Source organism: Ictalurus punctatus, chromosome 8 (assembly GCF_001660625.3).
Source record: "Ictalurus punctatus breed USDA103 chromosome 8, Coco_2.0, whole genome shotgun sequence".
NCBI lineage: Eukaryota > Metazoa > Chordata > Actinopteri > Siluriformes > Ictaluridae > Ictalurus > Ictalurus punctatus.
This window is the reverse complement of record NC_030423.2, coordinates 16,866,153-16,887,734: the sequence shown is the minus strand read 5'-3', so window position 1 is coordinate 16,887,734 and position 21,582 is coordinate 16,866,153. Positions and strand designations below refer to the sequence as shown.

At 37.4% G+C, this 21,582-nt stretch overlaps 2 protein-coding genes across 3 annotated transcripts; both read right to left on the bottom strand.

Moving 5' to 3' along the window:
* Window positions 1-825: 825 nt before the first annotated feature.
* fbxl14a (F-box and leucine-rich repeat protein 14a) lies at window positions 826-3,202 on the bottom strand. Its single transcript, XM_017473963.3, is given in 2 exon segments — window positions 826-1,411; window positions 1,413-3,202. Coding segments are annotated over 2 exon segments (1,209 nt in total). The 5' UTR covers window positions 2,598-3,202; the 3' UTR covers window positions 826-1,387.
* Window positions 3,203-3,330: 128 nt separating this feature from the next.
* On the bottom strand, window positions 3,331-21,394 carry prr5a (proline rich 5a (renal)). Of its 2 annotated transcripts, XM_053682346.1 has the most exons (11): window positions 21,053-21,394; window positions 16,101-16,281; window positions 15,684-15,732; window positions 12,181-12,291; window positions 11,896-11,976; window positions 9,306-9,354; window positions 9,141-9,198; window positions 8,916-9,007; window positions 6,966-7,106; window positions 6,732-6,870; window positions 3,331-5,608 (listed from the first exon to the last, which is right to left on the bottom strand). In XM_053682346.1, exons 3-11 carry the CDS (start codon window positions 15,713-15,715, stop codon window positions 5,082-5,084), a joined length of 1,230 nt encoding a protein of 409 aa, XP_053538321.1. In that variant the 5' UTR covers window positions 15,716-15,732; window positions 16,101-16,281; window positions 21,053-21,394; the 3' UTR covers window positions 3,331-5,081. The 2 variants fall into 2 exon arrangements, with proteins under 2 accessions (XP_053538321.1, XP_017329447.1); XM_017473958.3 differs by lacking the exon at window positions 15,684-15,732 and having other exon boundaries at window positions 21,053-21,393.
* Between the last annotated feature and the right edge of the window lie 188 nt (window positions 21,395-21,582).

Sequence of the window (21,582 nt, the reverse complement as noted above, 5' to 3'; positions counted from 1 at the left end):
CAGTTTGATGTTCAGTGATGAAGTAGAAATGCTTTTGTTTGTGGAGAGTGAACATGAGACTAACTGGAGGTTTTTTAGAATTCTGTCCATGTTAATATGAATTAATAACATTCAATAAGTTAAGAAATCTTACTTTAATCTTCAGAATTGAGCTCATGTGTTAATATTAATTTGAGTAATGTGTTTTCTATTTATGAGACCAGTTACTGTGAAACAATTTGAAATGGAGAGAATAAAACATTCAAAATTGTGGAATTAATTATTATTAATTTAAAAGAAGGCATAAAAGGCAGAACTATCGGTATCGGCTGAGATCACGCTGAATAATTGGTTATCTGTATCAGCTGAGAAATTTAGTATCGGTGCATCTCCAGTAAAAGACCATCCGTATGGGAATGGACGCAAGTCAGTATTTATCCTGATGTCATTTATAAACATCAGTCCCTTTGACAATGATGTGTTTTGCTGTTTGCAATAGATCATAAAGATTTGCTTTAAAGATTTCTGGAGCTCTTCTTCACAGGGCTGGGCAACACGGTAATACGATTTCACAATAAAACACACCCTGATGCATTTTCCTCAGCAGGGTATTTTTATAACACGGACTGGCTGACTCTCATTAACAACTGTAACCTACAGCTGATATTTTTGTACCATTTGTTTTTCCTTTCTTTCGTTTCCTGTACGGTTTTTAAAAATAAATATACAATCAAATTTGACATGAGAACCTTTAGCATAAATAAAAATTGTGTTACATAGTATATGTATTTTGTTTGTTTTTTAAAGTATTGTTACAAGTCATTCATACTGGAAGCCATAAGCAAACAATTTTAAAAAACAATTTTAATTTTTTAGCATAGGAAAATAGACACTCCAAACATTATCTTACCAATAAATTGACCATATATATATATATATATATATAATTTTTTTTTTTTTTTTTTTTTTACAGTTTTAAATTGCATATGTTCATCTTTCTAAGGAGGATGTTACACTTTTCTGTCAGAAGCATGGAAAAACTGTTTACTTTAAACACTGATCCATATTTAATTATAAGAGCAGTACTAGAGTTCCCAAGACATAAAAAGTAATACTTTAAGGCATTCAGTATAATCTAACTGAGAGTGAGAGAATTATTATTATTATTATTATTTTTTTAAAGAACAGCGCTGCAAGATACCCTAAAATAATTCAACTATCCACTTACTAATAAAAAGGCATTTAAGAAATATATACTATTAAACAATATAACCAAAGTGTGTTCAGTGTTCTTACTGCATAACACTAAACTAATTAAAAGGTTCCTTCACATTTCTTATCAAATAAAAACAAAAACATGGTGACAATGTTGAATGAGGTAGTATAGAGTGTATGTTGTGATGCCTGGTCAGGTATCACCTAACCCTTTCACCCTCAGTCATCTCCCAAAGCCCTAAGTTCAACACTTTAAGGCAGGGGAGCTGGGTTATCCGTTCCAGTCCCCGTTTGGTGATTTTGGTGCAGCCATACAGGTCGATGCCGGTCAGCTGAGTCAGGTGGTCAGCGATGAGCTCCAGGCCCTTGTCTGTGATGCGCACGCACTGACCAATGTTCAACGTCTTCAGCTTGTGCATCTGCCGCACCATCCTGTTGATTCCATCGTCGCTGATGTGACACGAGCACAGCGACAGCGACTTGAGCTGATAAAGTCCCTGGGCGATGTAGGCCAAGCTCTGGTCTCCCACTTTGTCGCAGAACGACACGTCCAACCCGAACAGACGGAGCGAGCCCATGGAGAGGTGCATGATCCCGGTGTCGCTGATGTTGTCACACGAGCGCAGGTTCAGACTCCACAGCTGAGTCATGTGCGACAGGTGAATCATCCCGGCGTCTGAAATGCCGCCACAGAAGCTCAGGTTCAGGACTTTGAGCTTGCTCAGGCCCTTGGAGATGTGCTTGAGCGACAAGTCGGTCAGTTTCTGACAGTCCTGCAGAGTGAGATGCTCCAAACCGAGGCAACCTTCAGCGGCGCTGCGCGTCATGCCAGCCAGGTGGCCAATGCCCACGTCGGAGACATGCCTGCAGCTGCGTAGATTCAGGCTTTTGAGCCTGTGCAAGCCCCATGCGATAAGGAGCAAGCCAGTGTTGGTGATGTTACTGCACCCACCAAGCTCCAGAAACTCCAAGTTCTTTAGGTACTGTGCAATTCGCCCAAGGCTGGAGTCTGTGATCTGCTTACACAGGCTGAGATTGAGGATCCTCAGGCAAGGAATGTCCTGCACAAATGCATGGCCGAGTCCGTTGTCTGTCAAATTGTAGCATCCGCTCAGGTTAAGGCTCTCGATGTTCGGCATGCCCTGAATCACATAGCTGAGGCTGCGTCTGAGACTCAGGATCTGCACTTTCTTAATCCCTCGGCTCTGAAGGCTGGGGAATAACGACGGGTTTGCTCTCCTCAGATGGAGTTTGGCTTCGACTCCTCTCCACACTGATTTGTGGTAGGTCGCGTCTCTCCAGGCCACACACACCTGCGCAACCCTGCCTTTACCTTTAACGTCCAGGTAACTGAAGATCATGGCTAAAATCTCCGGGAAAAGGCTTGAGACGTGGGTCTCCATCTCACCGCTCTCCGCCAAACTCCGGGTCTACACCGTCTCGCCGAGATTAGCCAATAGGCTAAGCTAAACTAGCTAGCCAGCTAGCATTTAAAATGTCGCTAAATCAGTCAGCTCCTTCTGGAAAAACTTAAGAGATCAGGAAACACACACTCTTTCGCAGTGGCTGCGAAAATGATTAACTATCGCGAGATTATAAGCGAGACTGTTATTTTGATTTCTTGTGTGTATACCGTCTCTGGTAGTCTCTCAGGCTAAGCGAACACAAACATGCTAGCATTAACATTCGTTACACACACCGCTTTTGTATGCCCGAGTCTTTGTTTACTAAAGTCCAACTTGTGTTTTTTTAAAATCATAAAACAGTTCTTCTGTTGCACGAAACGTCCAAGGACATGTTCACCCTCAGAATTTAACTCCACATTTTAAAAAATATATTTTTAGGCAATGCGGAATTAAGACCGATACTTCACAGCTATTCCAATGAGCGCTTATTCAAATCGGTACACAAAGCCTACACGAGTGCACTACACTGAGTATGAAATAATAGATCCCATGCGCTACGTAGTGCACTTGTTCTTGAATAGGGAGTCATTTGGGATTCGGCCTATATACCTCACTTCCGGAGGCCTTTTTTTTTTTTTAACCTTACGGATTTTATTCTTTTTTCTTTTCTTTTTCTTTCTTTTTTTTTTTTACCTTAAATGTTTAAATATGGCAAATAATTACAGGGAGCTGAAAGTCTCAAATGTTTATTATATATGAAAAAAATACAGCAACATCGACTTAATAATTTTAGCCAACATGGTTTGCAAAAAAAGAAGTACTAAACGTGAACCTTAGCTCGACCCCCAACACTCCGGTGCGCCCCCTACTGGCGGCTTTACCACTCAGCAATTTAAAAAAGAGTGTTTTTACCGCCAAAGCAATAGATTTATAGTTATTCAGTATCATAAAAAACAAAGTATATTCAGTATCATAACAAAGCACAAAGAGATTATGATAAACCTAAATTCGACAAATTGTCAAAAATGACAAACGCTAGTTAAAAAACTTTCACCTCATCTCCTCCTCATCTCCCAAAACTATTTTTTTTTCTAAATGCTCAAGAAAAAACAAACCTGCATGTGTAAAAACCATTCTATACAACTACATAACTATAAGATAACTTTATAAATATGCCCTAAAAAATTGTTACATCATTTCATGATAGAAATGGAACAATTAAATAATCTATTTACAATCAAAACACAGTTCACATTTTCTCAAAAGTCATACAATTTAAACACAATTATTTTACTTACAAATTGAAGACGTGTCCTCTATTATTTTCCTAATGTCTGTTAGGATATCACTAATCCTCCTTGTTATTTGATGCTGTTAAGCAGCTTGATGTCCCAGTTGAAAGATCAGGAAAAAATAAATAAACAAATCTCAGAATCGTTTGCATATCAAATAATATGAATCAAATCCAATTTATTCTAATGTTTATAATTTGCACCAATCAAAATTGTAATGCGTCATGCCAGGAAAATAACTGTAGAGATGTAGATTAAAAAAAAAAAAAAAATCAATTACCTGAATTGAGCTGCAAATTAATTTTTCTGTTTAAAATACATCATATTGTCTCACATTTGGCATTATTTTTTTTACCCTTAATAATTTTTGAACTATTGAAAAACAAACAAACAAACAAACAAACACACACACACGCGCACACACACACACACTTTTACATGATTATGTTAAACATGTTCTTGGACAGACGTCTGAATTTTTTTCTTTTTAACTATAAGAATGTTCATAGACGTTGCATCATTCACATTTTACCTGTAAGCTGCAGTAAATATGAACTATGATGTTAAACACCTAAACTGTGCTGTGCCTGGATGATGAAGGCACAAGCATGAAAGAATTGATAATGCTGTGTTATTAAGTTATTTATACGTTCATGGAGAATTGTTGAGGCAAATTAAATTCTCCTTGTGACAACATGTACCTATAAAATGAGATAAAAATCCCGAAAACATACAGTAAATCCACAAGTGTTGTACATCTTATAAAAATGTTTGCTATAAAACATCTAACACAGTATTTATTTGTTTGTTTTTTCCCAAACTGAGGTCTTGCCAAGCACAGTCTGAATGCCGATAAACAGTCATACAGTACAGTGTGATATTCAATGATATTCAACACATCACTAGCTCTGCGTTTAATTTGTGAGGAGGCTGTGAGCATTTCTAGACAGCATTTGTGCTCCTGAGAGTAAAGACTAAAGACTGTCCCATTTGGAGAGCAGCGCAAGGACAGCTGTTTTCTCAGGTTTCTTATGTTGGACAAAAAAAATCAATAAGTGCTGTTATCATACAAGGCTCTCCCATTAATCACGTACTGTATTTTCACGATGTGAAAATTTCCATATCAGCACATGCCTCATGTGTAGTGTTTAAAATAAACCATATGGACGAATTCAGTGTGTTACACAAGTCAGCTCGTCTTCCTGATGGCGCCAAAAGAGTCCGAGCGGCAGTGGGAAAAGTCAATGAATATCCCATCCTGATCAGAATCCACAGACTCTACACCCTGCATAACTATGGTTTCCGGACTGGAGGAGCAGCTAGTGGGAGAAGACATGGCTTTATCTGTCTCCGAGGTGGATGTCGGCGTGTGTAAAAGCCCCGCAGAGTTCTGGATAAAGATGGATGGTAGGATTAGAGCAGGCTGTGCTGTGGCTCCACGCTTTGCGGTAGGTAAGGGGAGCTCGTGGTCCAGCGAGATCCTGGGGGTGGAACTCGTCTCCACACTGACCGAGAGGGAGAAGCCCTGTTGCTCCATACAGGAAGTGACCTCACAGGCTGAGTGGCGACGGATACCCACGCTACCGACAGAGCCGACCTCCGTGTCATACTCGGCCACGGGCGTAAGCATGGGGATGTTGTAGCTCTTGGAGCGCACCACTGGGTTAGTGGAGGGGATTTCAGCTGTTTTGGACCAGCACCACTGCAAACGATTTTCTGTGAACAGTGAAGCATACAATACTGATCTGATTGTCTAATATAAATGAACAAGTACATTTAACAGGAAGAACAATTTATCCTAGGAGTAAGGATGTGCCAATAATCAATTATATGATACCGCTATATTCGATACGCACAACATTTTTATTGTGGACCATTCTCAGTAATGACACTTCCTCTCAGGAGGATGCTGCCTAGATAGCTAGAGTACACTCTTAAAAATATAGGTTCTTTAATGGCTAGTTACAGCACCATAGGTTCTGCAAAGAACCTTCTTCTGGTCAAGAACCATTTTTCATTCTATAGGGTTCTTGAGTTGAGGTATATTTTCTTTGTAGATTAAAGATGTTCTTTATGGTTCATTAAAGGTTCTTCAGAGCAGTGTGATTAGTTCTTAAAATGAACACTATAAGGTTCTTTGTGGGACTGGAAAAGGTTCTCCGGGCATCACTCTTAAGAACCTTACTTTGGTTCCTTAAAGCACTAAGTGTTTTTTAGAGAACTTCTGATAACACGGTTCCTTGTGGCACTGCTGTGAAGAACCTTTTCTGGGTTCTTTAAAGCACCAGTTAATAGATGGTTCTCTAAAGAACTTGACAATAAAAGGTTCTTTGTGCAATCTAAAAGGGTTCTCCTATGGCATGAAAAACTTTTATTTTTAAGCATGTAGGTTGCACCTGCTAAATAGGACATAGCTATGACAGATTTGTGGAGAGCACAAAAGTTATACCTAGACACAAAAAAGGGTGTTTTCACACTTTTTTTTTTTCAGCAGCACACATTTTACATGTAATCAAATAATAATTATAAAAAAGGCACCGAGTCAAAAAAAAATTAAGCTAGCTTTATGAGTCAAGAGCTGGTCCTATTAAAAAAAAAGCATAATTCAGCTTTTCTTCTAAGCTGTGCAACTAATAAATTGTAAGTAGAAACAAATGTAATGAACATCTTGCTGAAAGTTATTGCTAAAGTAGCAGAAAGGAGTCTGAAACATTAGGTTTCTTTTTCATTTTGGAAGTTGCTAAATGAAACATGTGCATAATAAACTGTTAAAAAGTTAGGAACGTTCTCTGATTTAATATCAGCACATGCCTAAATGATCCTAAATCATTTATCTTACCCAAGATGCATGAACAGTGGGTGGCGTCACAATCGTGTGCGCAGAGCCCGTGTGTCCCCAAGTAGGGTGACACCACCTTCTGAATGAGCGACTCCAGCTTCAGGTACTCCTCCGTCACACCTTGCGACTCGTGAACGCCCTGTACATCATTCACCACAAACCCAATTAACAAACGTGAAAAAATGAACACAAATACACACTTACATAGGCTGGGTTTTTATGTGTGTTCCGTACCTGGAGGACCAGAAGCATCTGGACAATGGATGGAGGGACACGGGCACGTGGTCTGGACAGAGCTTCATCCAGCTTCATGTTTAAAGTGATAGTGTTCCTGAAGAGCAGCAGAGCCAACTGCCGTACTGACGGCTCCTTCCCCTGATTCATACAACGTAACATCATTAACAACAACAACGAGGGACCTTGCTGCAGAATGTTCTGATTTCTCCCGACACTGAACCCAATCATGGACCTAATTATGTGTTATATATGCTTTGCAGATTTATCACATTTTTTGGTCATCTAGAAGGTATTTGTCCAGATATCTCCATCATGAGCTATGAGTACAATGTTTCCCAGCAGAACATTGCTCAGAGCATCACACTGCAGCCGCCAGCATTAACTTTTTTAGCAATTTGTGCTACAGCAGCTCTTCTGGGGGATCGGACCAGATGGGCTAGCCTTCGCTCCCCATGCGCATCAGTGAGCCATGGGCGCTCATGACCCTGTTGCGGGTTCACCATTTGTCCTAGGACACCTTTTGGTAGGTACTAACCACTGTAAACTCGGGACACCCCACAAAACCTGCTGTTTTGGAGATGCTTTGACCCAGTCGTCTAGCCATCACAATTTGGCCATTATCAAAGTTGATCAGGTTCTTACAATTGCTGATTTTTCCTGCTTCCAACACATCAACTTTAAGAACTGACTGTTCACTTGCTGCCCAACTATCCCACCCCATGACAGGTGCCATTGTAATGAGATAATCAATATTATTCACTTCACCTGTCAGTGGTTTTAATGTTATTTTCTGTGATAATACAATAATCTCAGTAATCATCATACATGATTAATGATTTAATGTATGAAAGATATATTTAAATCAAACAGTGATTAAATTGGATATCATTTAAAGCGGTTATCCAAATTGAATATCATGCAGTATTGTGTATACAGTATTTCTTAACTGAGAAAACAACAACAACAACAACAACAACATTTGTTAGCGTTGATGAGCTTTGAGGCCGTGGCTTCTTCACTGGGCCAGGTAAAAAAAACACATGGAAGGAGGGACAGAAAAAGAAAACCTCATCTAACAGTATTCTAGTAATAAAAAGAGGCCATTTGTTATCAGACTTTCACTACAGAGTTACAGAATTCACTACACACTGTTCTAAATTGACGCTGGTGCAAAGATTAAAATTTGTGCATCTTCATAGCCTTTAAATGTAAATGCTACCTTGTCACGACTCAGTGCTTATTCTATTTGCTAAAAGAAAATGACTTTTATGGCATACTCTATAGGCATGACTTCTCATTCTCTTGCTTAGGAACTGAAGCTAAACAATGGCTTACATAACTCTTATTAGGATAATAACTCAATAAGTATAACACAGTGGTTTATTGTGAACTACATACATATGAGACCTTTAGTACACTCTTTAAAAAGAAAAAATGTCAGAAGTATTTTTTTTTGAGTGACACCATGGAAAAAGCATATGTTTAGTGTTCTTTGGGTAATTGATTTCCATTGTTGGTGCCACAGAGAGCAAAAAAATAAAAAATCGCACTGTAAATGTGACCACCATGTTGAAAGATCTTTGTGATGGAAAATGATTGTTCAGTTTATTATGGCAACAACAAAATACTTAAAGAATCATGAACCGAAAGCTGCTTTAAGGACGCTCTAGGAAACCAAACATGTTTTTTTCTGCGGCATTGCTCTAAAGAAACGTTGTGGCATCTTTGTGGGTTATGTATTCATTACCACAACTGTATGAAGTTTAAAAACCAGTGAGTGGTGCTGTAGCCTAGATCTGCAGGCGATTTATCTTATCTTCTGACAAAAAGTGTAGATATACTGTAGTTGTAAACATTTGGTGAACAACAGCACGAACCAAATGGGATGGGGAAAGTAGTGGACACTGCACAAAAGGACAGTGTAGATGGAGGCTAGGACTAGGCTACCTGGACTGGGTGAAAGATGGCTTGTAGCATGGAGAGAACATCACAAAAGAAGAAGTCCCATGTCTCAGCCAGGGAGTCGAGTAATTTCTGACCTGTGAAAGAATTCACAGTTGTAGTCTGAGGATTGAGACCCTGCATCAGCCTTATATTTACAACTTAAACAATTCCATTTAGTGTGATTTTGTCATGAAGAATGGTGTCTCTACAGGGTTTGTTATTTTTTACCTTCATAGAATCTTATTTTGTCCCTCAGAATGACCATGCCTTTGGTCAGCAGCTGGTTCTGAAAGAGGAGGAAAATGAGAGAGGGGGGAAAAAGGAAGAGGGATGTTTAATGGCTGCTTAATGAATCAGTGTATTGTGTCAACATATACATATGTTTCACCTTACCTGCAGATACTCAGTAAAAAATGAGCCAAGTTCAGTTTTCAGCAGCTGCCTGAATAAAAAACACCACATGATCAGTCTATTAATGAACTTCCTATCATGTTTAATAATTGCATTATGCTATACAGCTACATTTTTATTATTCATGTTTTCAATATAAATTAGTAAGACTCAGTATCAGTAGAAAGAATCATGATCAATCCAGATAAAAATGTAATAGTCGTTTAGTGGTTATTTGTAATATGTATAGATTTATAGTTTGTTCATTAATGTTTTAATGAAAGTTAATTCAATATTATTTATGATGATTTCTTTGAATACTTTATATTCCTTATATATATATATATATATATATATATATATATATATATATATATATATATATATATATATATATAAACTTTAGAATTTGGGCTCAAAAAGCACACATAAATAAAGATTATTAGATATAATTTATCTATAATATATATAGTATACCACAGGACTGTTGAATTCTCAAGTCTGATTGGTCAGTAGGTGATTTCTATAATGGTAGCTCTGACAGTAGTTCTGGCTGCAGGCTAAATCACAGGTTTATATATTAATTAACTTGTTCTAATTACCTTAACTTAATGATATTATGTAATAATTTCTACAGTAACAGCTACTTCACATGGACTTGTGTGGTTTATGTGCCACAAAAACAGGTTGCTCATTATGGTGTATATGTGAGGAGATGTTTATTTGACATTTTTGGAAGGAGTCTCTAGTGTCCGTGCTTTAAGACTAAGTTTTCAGACATTTTCAGAAGGCTTTTTTCAGTTTCTTGGTAAAATGACAAGTTATTATTTTTTTTTTTTACTTATTAATTAAAACTGTTTAATGCTTGCTAAATTGTTTCTTCCATTTTCTCAAAAGGAAACATAACTGTAAATGGGTAAAAATCTATGACTTCTTTAATAAATAAAAATAATTAATTGTTGTCAAATTGCTGTACTATAAGAGGAATGAAACACTCTGAATGGGTTCTGAAGTGGATTAGTTTTCCTATACCACACCAGCCTGTCATGGATTATTTCCAGCATGCCTCTTGTGTTTTACTCTTTACATATGATATTTAAGCAATATTGCTTGAGCAAGAGTGTGGTTATACAGAATATCAGCATAGCTGTGATTTGGCCAAAAACATGAGCCCACAGGGTGAGTGCTGTAGGTAATCAGACCCATCCTGATATTCAGTAAACCATATGATTGCGAGTGCAATCTTGCTTTTATACAATACTTCTATAAACAAGAAATTAATATTGAGTAATGATTTTTCGGACTTAATCCCTTTATTTAACATAGCCATTAATGCACAAATGAGATGTGATACATAAATTCTTGATATGTAGTTTAAGCAGCTTGGTGCTAAGAAATCAAGACAAACTCACCGAGTCACATAAACTGTTTACCTCATCAGTGCTTTTATTTTTTTTTTAAAAAGACACATTATTAAAGGTGCACTTTTTTGCACTCTTTCAGATCCCTCTATTTATTGTTGTATGAATAAGAGTTGTTTTGTAATGTTTTGTATGCAAGGAGGAAGTGACAATTGACAAAATTGTTGTATATAAAATGGTTTGTTCAGTTCAGTGGTGTTGTTATCATTGTGTTAAAAACAGAAGTAAAACAAGAAATAAATATCGGTTATCAGGCACATAAACATGCAAATTATTGGTTATAAAAAAATCAATATCGGTCGAACTCTATTCCCTTCTTCCTTTTCATCTTCATTTGACAAGCTTTTATATCTTAAGTCAAAAATTATATTCATGAAAAGTATCATTTGCCATGTCCACTGATGATGTCACTAACACTACTGTTGTAACCGTGTCAAACTAGGAAGTGGAATTTTATGTGGTGAACACGGACGAACAGAGTGGTACACTGTGAACTGTCCCAGTGCGGTTATAGGAAATATAAGCAATCTTGGAAATATAAGCAATACCGCTGGACCAATCAAATTAGTGGACCGGAACAAGCTGTATAAAATATAATGTGCTACATACAGTTGAGTGCCAAAGTTGAGTGCATACCTGTAGTACAACACTGTTATTTTTTACCAACTAGTGTGTTAAAGTTCACTGATATTCCTTACTTTTTACATTACATGTAGCAAAAAGTTCAAACAAGGTATAAGTCACTGATACAGAAAAATACCAAAGTGATAGGTCAGGTGTATGCATTTCCATTTCTAAAGATTGTATGCCACCTCTTTGCCTTTATAACTACCTCCAGCTGCTTTCACAGCCGCTGAACAGTCTTTGGTTCTGATCTTAAGCTGAAATATTCGCCCCCACATTGTTCTGACACATGTTCTAAGCTCTAACTCTGCCAGATTATAAGCTTACTTTTCTAAACTTACTTATTCTTTGCTTACTGCACTATACACACCATATATGATTACTACTTCAGTTATAAATTATGCAGTGATATTAAAAAATACACAAGATATCAGTGTGTAAAAGCATACCACTATGTCTTATAGTTGTACTTACAATCTATCCATTGAGGTACAGATAATCAGCTGGTAAGCAGCTGAGTGGAATTAGGTCAAACTGACTTGACTCACCTCACACCTTCATTGAGTGTGTAGAGCTCATTGTCAGCCAATCCCTTCTTTTGGAAAACACCAATAACTGCATTGTGAATGCTGTGATAAACAAGTACAAACACAGAGAAACTCAATCTATAATATAAATATATAATCTGAATGTGTAACTAAAACTATAATGACTGCTTAAATGCATTTCATTTAATAGTCCATTAGTATACAGGTGTAGCTACATTGGCAATTAACCACATGCAGAAAATAAGCACATTATTTATAAAGACAGGCAGTGGAGATGAAGGTCACCTGTTCCATGTGGCGTTTGGCCCAGATCCACGCTCCTCCAGTGATGTCTTCTCATTCTTGCCCAGCTGACTCAGGTTCGGCGAGCTCACTAACCTCAGCCGGTACAGAGTCCTCATGGTCATGTGAAAAAGAGAGAGAGAGAGAAACTGCACAGTTTGTCCCGAGCTGAGTCTGACAAAGCCAGGAGTAAACATGACTCAGGGTGGAGAAGGGAGGGGGAAGTGAAAGTAGAGGTTAACAGCTGGCCTTGAGTCAAGATCGTCTTTCTTCATAAATTAATTTCCTTCCCCTTTGTGTTTAATTCTCAGATTCCTCTCTCTCTCTCACACACACAGAGATCTAAAAAAAAAAAAAAAACCCCAAAAAACAGCCTTATTATAAGTTAAGGTAATAGAACATTCAGTGCTCTCCAGAATTATTGGCACTGTTCAGACAAATGAGTAAAATGATTGTATAAAATAAACGTTACACAAAATAATAATAATTTTTTAAAAATAATAATATTTTCTCTCACAAGTATGTGCCAAATAATATGCCAAAATTACAGACACCTCTAAGGAATATCATAAAGGAAATGCAAATTGTCATTCTTTAAAAAAAAAAAAAAAAAGAAGTATATTATTTGCTTTCAATCCCCAGGAACTATGAACTGTTTCCCTGGGGTATAAATATGATGCTGCACACGTTAAATCTCTTTATCATCCATCACCAGGAGAAAAACCAAAGACCTTTTAATACAAAAGAGCCAGATATTCTTTTGATGTGCATAAATCAGGTAATGGATATAAAATACTTAAGCAGTTAAAATACCATTTAGCGCAATCAAGGTCATAACAAAACATTTCACAAGTCTGAAACAGGAATTAGACCCATGCGAACACAGTGAGGAGGTTTGTGAAGGAGGGGGAAAAGGGTACAAAGATCACAGATTTTAGAATTGCACAGTTCAGTTGATTCTTGTGGTTTTCAAGTTTCAAAATCACTCATTAAAAAAACACTTTCACAACAATAAGCTGTTGGGGAGCACTGCAATATACAAGGCCTTTCTGAGAAATCGCCTGAAATTTACCTAGCGTCATTAGAACTACAACAGGCAACGAGTGTCATGGTTAGATATAACCTGGCTGATCATCAGCATTTTAGTGACTTAAAGGGGGCTGCATACAAGGAAAGGCATCTGATATCCAGTGTACAATACAGAGGTAGATCACTGACACTTGGAGGTGTTTTGTGGCTGCTGAAGCTTGATGGCAAATTCATTCCAAAACTTGGTTGCATCTACCAAGAGGTTAATGCTTGGCCATAAATAGAAACACAAAATCATTGTTTTTCCAATGCCCATCTCAATCTCTAAATTTGAACCCTACTGAAAACCTGTGGTCTGAATTGAAGAGGCAAGTCAACATGCACAAACCAAACTATATAAAGGAGCTTAAATGCTGCATGGAAACGTGGACCATGATTCTTCCAGAAGTGTGCACAATCTTGTTAGACATTACAGGAAGAGATTCAGTGCTGGTATTCTCTTCAGGGCAGGCAGAAAATATTAATCATAAGTGTGCCAATAATGTTCAAATCAGTGCTTTATAGAAACAAATTGCACTACTTAAATTTTTTGGTGAGTATGGCCCCACATTGACAGCCAAAAGATCATTGAGATAATTGAGGATGGTTCCACATAAAAACCATAAAGATGTCTATGGACCACAAATTCATATGAACAGTTGCTATGCTGGCTTAGAACTACAAATGGTATGATAGCTTTAGGACTGCAATTGCCACAAACAATTTTGCACTCAATTCTCCATCAGTGAACAGTTGACAACGTCAACAAAATAGACTTCATGTGAAAACTGTGATGAATTTCCTGGTTAAACAATTACACCTTTTGACCATGTAGTACACAGCTATGGAAGTTCTAGCTTATTTATAACGGCACTAGCAGTGTCACTCATATGAGGATGGGTTCTGTTTTTGAGTCTGGTTCCTCTGAAGGTTTCTTCCTCATATCACCTCAGGGAGTTTTTCCTTGCCACCGTTGCCTCTGACGTGCTCATTAGGGATAAATTCAACATTTAAAATTTAAATTCTGAATTTATATGTTTCTGTAAAGCTGCTTTGTGACAATGTCCATTGTTAAAAGCACTGTACAAATAAAACTGAATTGAATAGAATTTTTTTGTTTAAATAAAACGATACAATAGCCCTACATGCTCAAAATATCACTTATTGCATGTGGTATTCTTTTTTGATGTTAATTTATGCTCATGTTCCTGAAATAATACTGGAGAGCCCTGTACATACAGACAGACACAAATACAACTGCTTCCCTTTTTTCCCACCGCAGTAGTAGTTTCACAAGCACAGTGTTACGTAAGTGAAGGTCAGCAGTGCAACTGTTTAATTCTGATAAGGAAATTCTCAGAGCAGAGAACTCGACTTCAAAACAACTCTGAAAAGCAAGGCAGTGAAAAAGAAAGAGAAAGTGTCTAAGCAAGCACTTGCCAAAGATGATGCAAGTAAGCTGATTCAGATTTTAAAGGTGGACTTCTTTACTTTTACTTTTTATATTAGTTCTTTTGTGAATGCTTTTATCTAAAATGACTTCTAATCCAACATCTAGCCATTAATGGAGCTGTACGTAATCTATAGAGCCCTCTGCTACCTGTTATAACAGCAATAAACAGTTGTTACATTTAATGCTGCTGAACATCTGCGAGACAAATTATTTCTTGTCATCAATAGCAGATATAAACATTAATTTATAACATTCTTCAGTCTCTTTTTTCTCTATCTTGAAGTTAATAAGACAAAAAAAGAAAAACAAAAACATAACCTGTCATGTCACCTAGAAACCAGAAAGCACAAACTCCTCCGTCCTGAAAAATTTCCAGTGGCAGAAAACTTACTAACTTTTACAAAGCCCTTCCAAAAATATTATACAAATATTGCCTTGCAGAAAACCATATAACCAATTATAAGATTTTCTTTGTTAAATAACAACACTTTTTTAATCCATTTATTATTACCCTTAGATTATGTGGTATCCACCATGAAGTCCCTATGAATGAGTTGTTGCTATAAAAACATAATATTTTTAGAACAAGTGCATTAATATAATATAAACCTGTGATGTGAATTACAGCTGGCAGAGCTACGGTTATAGAAAATTGTGTGACACTTTCTGACCAATTCAACAGAGCTGTGGTATAATTAAACATAACACCTTCTGATCAATCAGTATAGAGAAGATGACTGCTGTGGTATAAACACCAAATATTCACCATGCATGATAATACTAAAATTTACATCTGAATGGATTTGTTTATCTCAATGAGCAAATTTTGTACAAAATTGTGCAGTTTCCTGATTAACCCTTAACTACTCAGCTGTATATTTAGATTGGGTTTGAGATGCATAAATAGAAGTAGCACTATACAACTGGTATTGTTCAGGATGTGAGAGCTTGGAGTTTAAAGCCAAAATGTGGGATTTCAGCTCACCTAAATGTGTCCTCGTGTCTCTGTCTGTTCATTAAACCCACAGACACCACTGTGAAAGCAGGAACTGAGTGTGAATTATAAATGAGTCACATTTTAAAGCTCAAGGTTAAACATTTCACAGATGAAAGATTTGTGAGTCAGTATTACTGTGTGTTACTCTCTAGTCCATGTGCTTGTGCCATTTGCAATTTTGTCAAGCCAAACCGAACTACGGGAGCCAATACAGGAATTATTGGTTTATGGCTATTGCATGAGACTGTTGATTTATGATCATTTGACTCTACTGATCTCTCTGGAAACAGAATGACAGACTGATAACCAGGAAAGATGCACAGTGTGCCATAAAATTTGGAGAAACAGTATAATGAATCATGACTATCTCACCTAGCTGTGCTGAGAGACTCATTATAATCTTACCTCCTGATAGGGTGTGTACTGGAGTCCATGTGAAGGCAGTGTGGTAGGGACGCCAGGGCCGAGAAGCTGAATGAGCCTGTTTTAAGTTTGCCTGGTCTAGTGTGTGTCCCACTCAAGTCTTCCAGCATCTTTATTCAAGCAATACAGAGAGAGACTCCAACATTCATTCAGAATAAAGCTCCTGAGAACACACAGTGGTAACAAGTTTGATTTCAAAGTGTACAGATGAGTAAAAATAGATAAATAAATAGGGATATGCACAACAATGTGGATATATTTTAAGACTATTGCTGTAAATAATAATGTTTAGTTAACCAGTTAATGGAGTTTCACCCTGATTTCTGTCCTTTATCATACAAATTTGGGTCTGTGTTTATGTATTTGTGGTCAGTGTTCCCGGTCTCTTGTTACGTGCAAAATTGCATTTTTCTCCTCTATATGTCAAATACCATATTACTTCAAAATAGTGTCCAAAAACACTGAATCAAATTAATTCCAGTGTTTCCTACATTCTGATATCTTTGATAGTTCAATAGAGGATTTTATGGAAGCCATATTGGAGTGTGTACATTTTTTACAGTTTGCATGTTTTTATGGGGACCAAACATTCTTATAATGATAGAAATAGAAGAGGGTTTTGACCTATGTGACCTTCATGGCACATGGCATATTGTCAACAGTTCTTCAGTTTCAATAATCTAAAAAACATTATAATGTTTTCCTCCTGTAATCTCTAATCAATTGCCTTTTGCCCAACTCTTATGTTACATTACAAAGGCGTGTGATTTACAATTTACTTTGGTTTCAAGGTTCCTATTACGTGTAAGCATGGCATGACACAGCTACACAATCAGTGGAAATACCCAGTGTGGCGTATTTTAGAAAACCAAGAACCCGTATACATATATATTTTGTGAGTGGATGGGCCAACAAGTTTCAGAAACAGAAATGAAACCTCCCTTGCTTTTTTTTAGCATCTTATTCTGCTCCATACAGTTTTGCAGACAAAAAAAGCTGCACAGGTGCCAAATCCTGTTCCAGTATGATCCAGTACAAATAAAGTACTGAAAGTACCTCACAAGACTGATAAAAACCAACATAATGTGTGTGTGTGTGTGTGTGTGTGTCTGAAAGTGAGATAATAGGTTAAAATGATGTGCTGTGAAACTGTAGTATGTTTCAAGGTCCAACACTCACTTGTATTATGTACTAGGAGAAGGAGTGTCACTGTGGGGGAAGCAGACTACCCAGGGACCTGTAGTGGTATAAAAAGTTTATTTTGCCTCAAAAGATAGAAAGGAGACCCACATAGACTGTACAGTACCCAAAGCTTGTGTGGAACATCTCTGTGTAGGCTTACCTTAAAGAAAAGAAACACTTTCAGGAAAGAAAAAAAAAAAAAACAGGTATTAAACTGCTCCTCTCCTTGTCACTGGGTTGGTATCCTAAGTTGTAGATCTTTTATACCTTTAGTATGTTTTAGCTAGATAGCTGCATAGTAACCTTTTAAAGGTAATTATAGTTAAATTATGTACCTTAAGTGTTTGTTTTTTTAAAGACACAGATAAAGGTGACAGTGACAGTTTAGTACCAGTACTAGTACTTAATTTGTGCTGGATTATGTCTGAACTGGACCCAACAGATTTGAATTGCCTCCATTCTAGGTCTTATTTACATGGATCAGGCACTTCTGCAGCTTTTATCAAAATGAAAATCAAATAAAGAATAATAAAATAATTTAATGAATAATCATTCTTTATGTGTCACCTCCATTTCAAATATACACAGCAAAATCGCCAGTGTTGATTTAACACCCACAGTGTTGAATTTACACCCTACAGTGTTTATAGAAGTCCACTGGACAGAAATGAACACGCTGGGTGTTAATGCAACACTAGGGATTTTACTGTGTAGAGTTGGCTTATTTTCACGATGACCAGTTGGTGTGCCTGGGTTATCAGTCATTCAGTACTCAAGCATCATGAATATGGTGAAAAATGGCAGATGACTTTCTCAAAAAAGTAAGCAAAAGGGATAAGGCAGAACAAAATGCAAAAAAGAAGCAAGGGAGGCGTTGTCTCTGTTTCTGAAATTTGTTGGCCCATCACACAAAATTAAACCCTTTCATCATATGTTTATTTTTGGATATCTAAAGGACACAGACTAGCAGAGTAAATTGTGACATCGGGAGGAGACTATAAATTAGATGATGGTGTTGTGGAGTAATTTGGATAATTAGGAAAGATAAGGAAGACATTTCTTCTGCTGATATTAGCATTCGTGTTATTATATTTGAGTTATGTTGTTTTACGGGGCAATATGTACTTTTGTAAGAGCAATATGTCTGTTGTGAGGTTGAGCACAACTGAGCACATCATATCATTGTGAAATTTAACACAGGAAATGTGCAGCTGACTCCTCCAGTCCTCCCACAGTACCACTGAAATGTGATGGTTACAATCCCCAGCAGAGGTGTGAAGATCAGATGATCTGGTGATGTTGATGTATCGTTCTGTAACTACAGATATGAATTACCAACAATCATAAATCGATTTCGGGCTACAACGACTAATCGATAAAATCTATAATAATTTCACCATTTTCACAATGGTGAAAAACACATTTCTATGAATAAAATGCATCTGAAAAACAGCGGAAGTCACAGAGTGAGCTGCTGCAGGAAACGTGCATGATCCAGGTTGTCCAAAACATGAGAATGTCTTATACTTAGCGCTTCAAACAAACTCGTAAGCATATCAACCTGGCTTGTCGTATCAGATGCTGCGACAGATGCGTGTGCTGTTTAATGTGTTCCAGACATGTTTTCTTCAGCGCAGAAATTTAATTTTTACCTTTATATCCTTATCTGCAAATGTTAGAAATTCACGCCAGTATTTCCATTTTACATAAAGGCTTGTCCTGACAGCAAGTGAGCCTCCATTAAACTTCACTGAATGAGCGCAAGTCCACATATGCGTGTCAAGCAAACAGCGCACAATAGAAAGCAAGCGCAATAACTGACTAAAATATTCATGTTGACCAAATATGTTGTTTGATGCTATATTTAGCTATATTTAGAAATAGAAGTAATTGGGGTTTTTATTAGAGCAGTAACTGTAATGGGGTTAGAACATGTAATTGTATATAAATGTAAGAAATGTCATACATTTACAGAATAAAGTAACATGTTACTGTGTTCAGATGAGTGAATGTGTGTGTTACTGCAGAACATTCAACCTCTTACCAGTTAGCACTTAGTTTGTGCTTTTTTTTTGTTTTGTTTTGTTCAGTTTTTTTCGTTTTCTTTTTGAGCATTTTTAATGTAGTGATTTAACTTCTGCTTTAAAGCTTGTGGAAAATCTGTTGGTTTTTTTTTTTTTCAAAATGTAATTTGTAGACTAAATATAAAGTTAAGATTTTTTAAAATCCTTTGCACAATGTATAGCATGGCCAACATAGATACATTTAATACCTTTTTCATAGACTTCAATCTGCACAATGTTTGAAGGACAACATCGGGCAGAATGTGAAATAACAGGTTTTTAAAAAAAAAAATATACAGAAAATAGAAGTCAGACTTTTAATCCAACTAATCGATTAATCAAAGAAATAATTAAAGGATTAAAGGATTATCAAAATAATAGTTAGTTGCAGCCTTAAATCCTTAAATCGATTATTATTGATTGTAATTAATTATAAATAGATTATTACCAATTATAATTGATCATTAATTATTACTGAAAAAGGACAGACAACTGGTGTGTAAAAAATGATTCATATTTTTAAGATGATGTGTAAATAGGCTTGGCCATTACTTTGATACCTAAAATAATCCTTCTCTGTCTCATCATAATTTGCGAATTAACAGTAGGCCTGTCTGAGATTCTACACAAAGTTGGTGATATATCACTCAGAATCTACTAAAATGAAATCAAACTCTATCATAGCCGATTCAGAGGTATTCTCAGATATCGATATCGGCCTTAAGAATCAAAACTGTATCGTATTGTGTGGTAGTCTGAGGTTTACACAACTAATCCCTAGGCATATGACATTCAATAACCTCATTAAATGAAGTGCTTGGAGCACTGTTGTGTCTTCTGGGACCTACTGTATTCCCTCCCCTGTCCACTTGCTGGATTACCTCTCCCTTAGTGTTCTGGTACCTCACGTTTCACTATTTAAGCACTGATCAGTGCCCTTTTTTTCTTCTCAGAGTGCAGCTCAGCCCAATTTAGCATTTTGTCTGCTCTAACAAACCTGGCACAGGCAGGTCTTGAGCTCAAAATTACGTGAGCTTACTAGGGACTCTTTAGACCAGGAGAACACACGAAACACATGTGAAACACAATGTGTTTCCAACGCGCCACCTAGCGGCAGATTTGTTTATGCGCAGTTCAACAAAGAGCTACAACAAAAGACTCGTACATCACTGTGCCACCTCGCCTTCGCAACACGTGCTCTGTCTCCTACACTGTAAATCCTCTTACATGAAAACATACAGTCCCGTGATGTATAATCGTGTTTGCTTTTTTATTCCTCTGCACTGAAAAGTGTTTAAAGGCGTGCCAGAACCGTTTCAGAGTGCGCTTCGGTTTAATAAACATGGACAGGTAAGATCAACGTCCAGCGGGAGCTCCCATTAATGAGACCAAGGACATTAGACTTCTCTTAATCCAGTTTCTTTTCCAGTCTGTGTGATCTAGAACATTTCTACATTTCTAGCTCTGTCCATGTGCTATAGCTCAGCCTGACGCTTTCCATTGTAACCCATTTGACTGTCATTCTGGGGTGGGGGGTTCGCCCCGGTACTCGGTGTACTCACTGGCGGATAGGACACGCGCGTTCCCGTTATTTATCCAACAAACAAGCCTGTATTTATAGCAGTAGAAATTAGCAGAATAAAAAATGCCATGCAAAAAAAATTTGTGCATTACATTGTCTTCACTCACCATCAAACGCTCTTGCGTGTAAACTGAGCTGCATGTAAACAGTCATGGACACCTCGGATACGGTAACTTTGGAAAACAAAATAAATAAATAAATAAATAAACAAATAAATAAAAATGCACACACAAAAAACAACGAACGGGAAGCGTAAAGAGATCAGATGCGCACGAGCTTTGTGTATCCAGGGCGTTATTGTTTTCCCGTGAAGTGAGTTGAATGAGTAAATGCGGATGTGGGGCAAGGCGGCTTCCTCCTGTCATTCCTGTGGTATCTCTCGCCTCTACTCGCCCCTCCTACACGCGCTCGGTTTGCAGACTGCGCGCGCGGCCAGACGCTCCTCCAGACTGTGTGCGATGCTGAGGTGCTTGCCTGGGGACGTGAACGCGCGCCGTGCACGACACAGTCGCAGAAACGCGAGAGGGCTCGAGCCCAAACGGTGAGGTTTTAAAAATATAGTGGACTACATAGCACGTTCATTGATTCATCGTCAGCATGCGCTTTCTCCTGTACAGGGTCTCTCTGAATCCGAGAA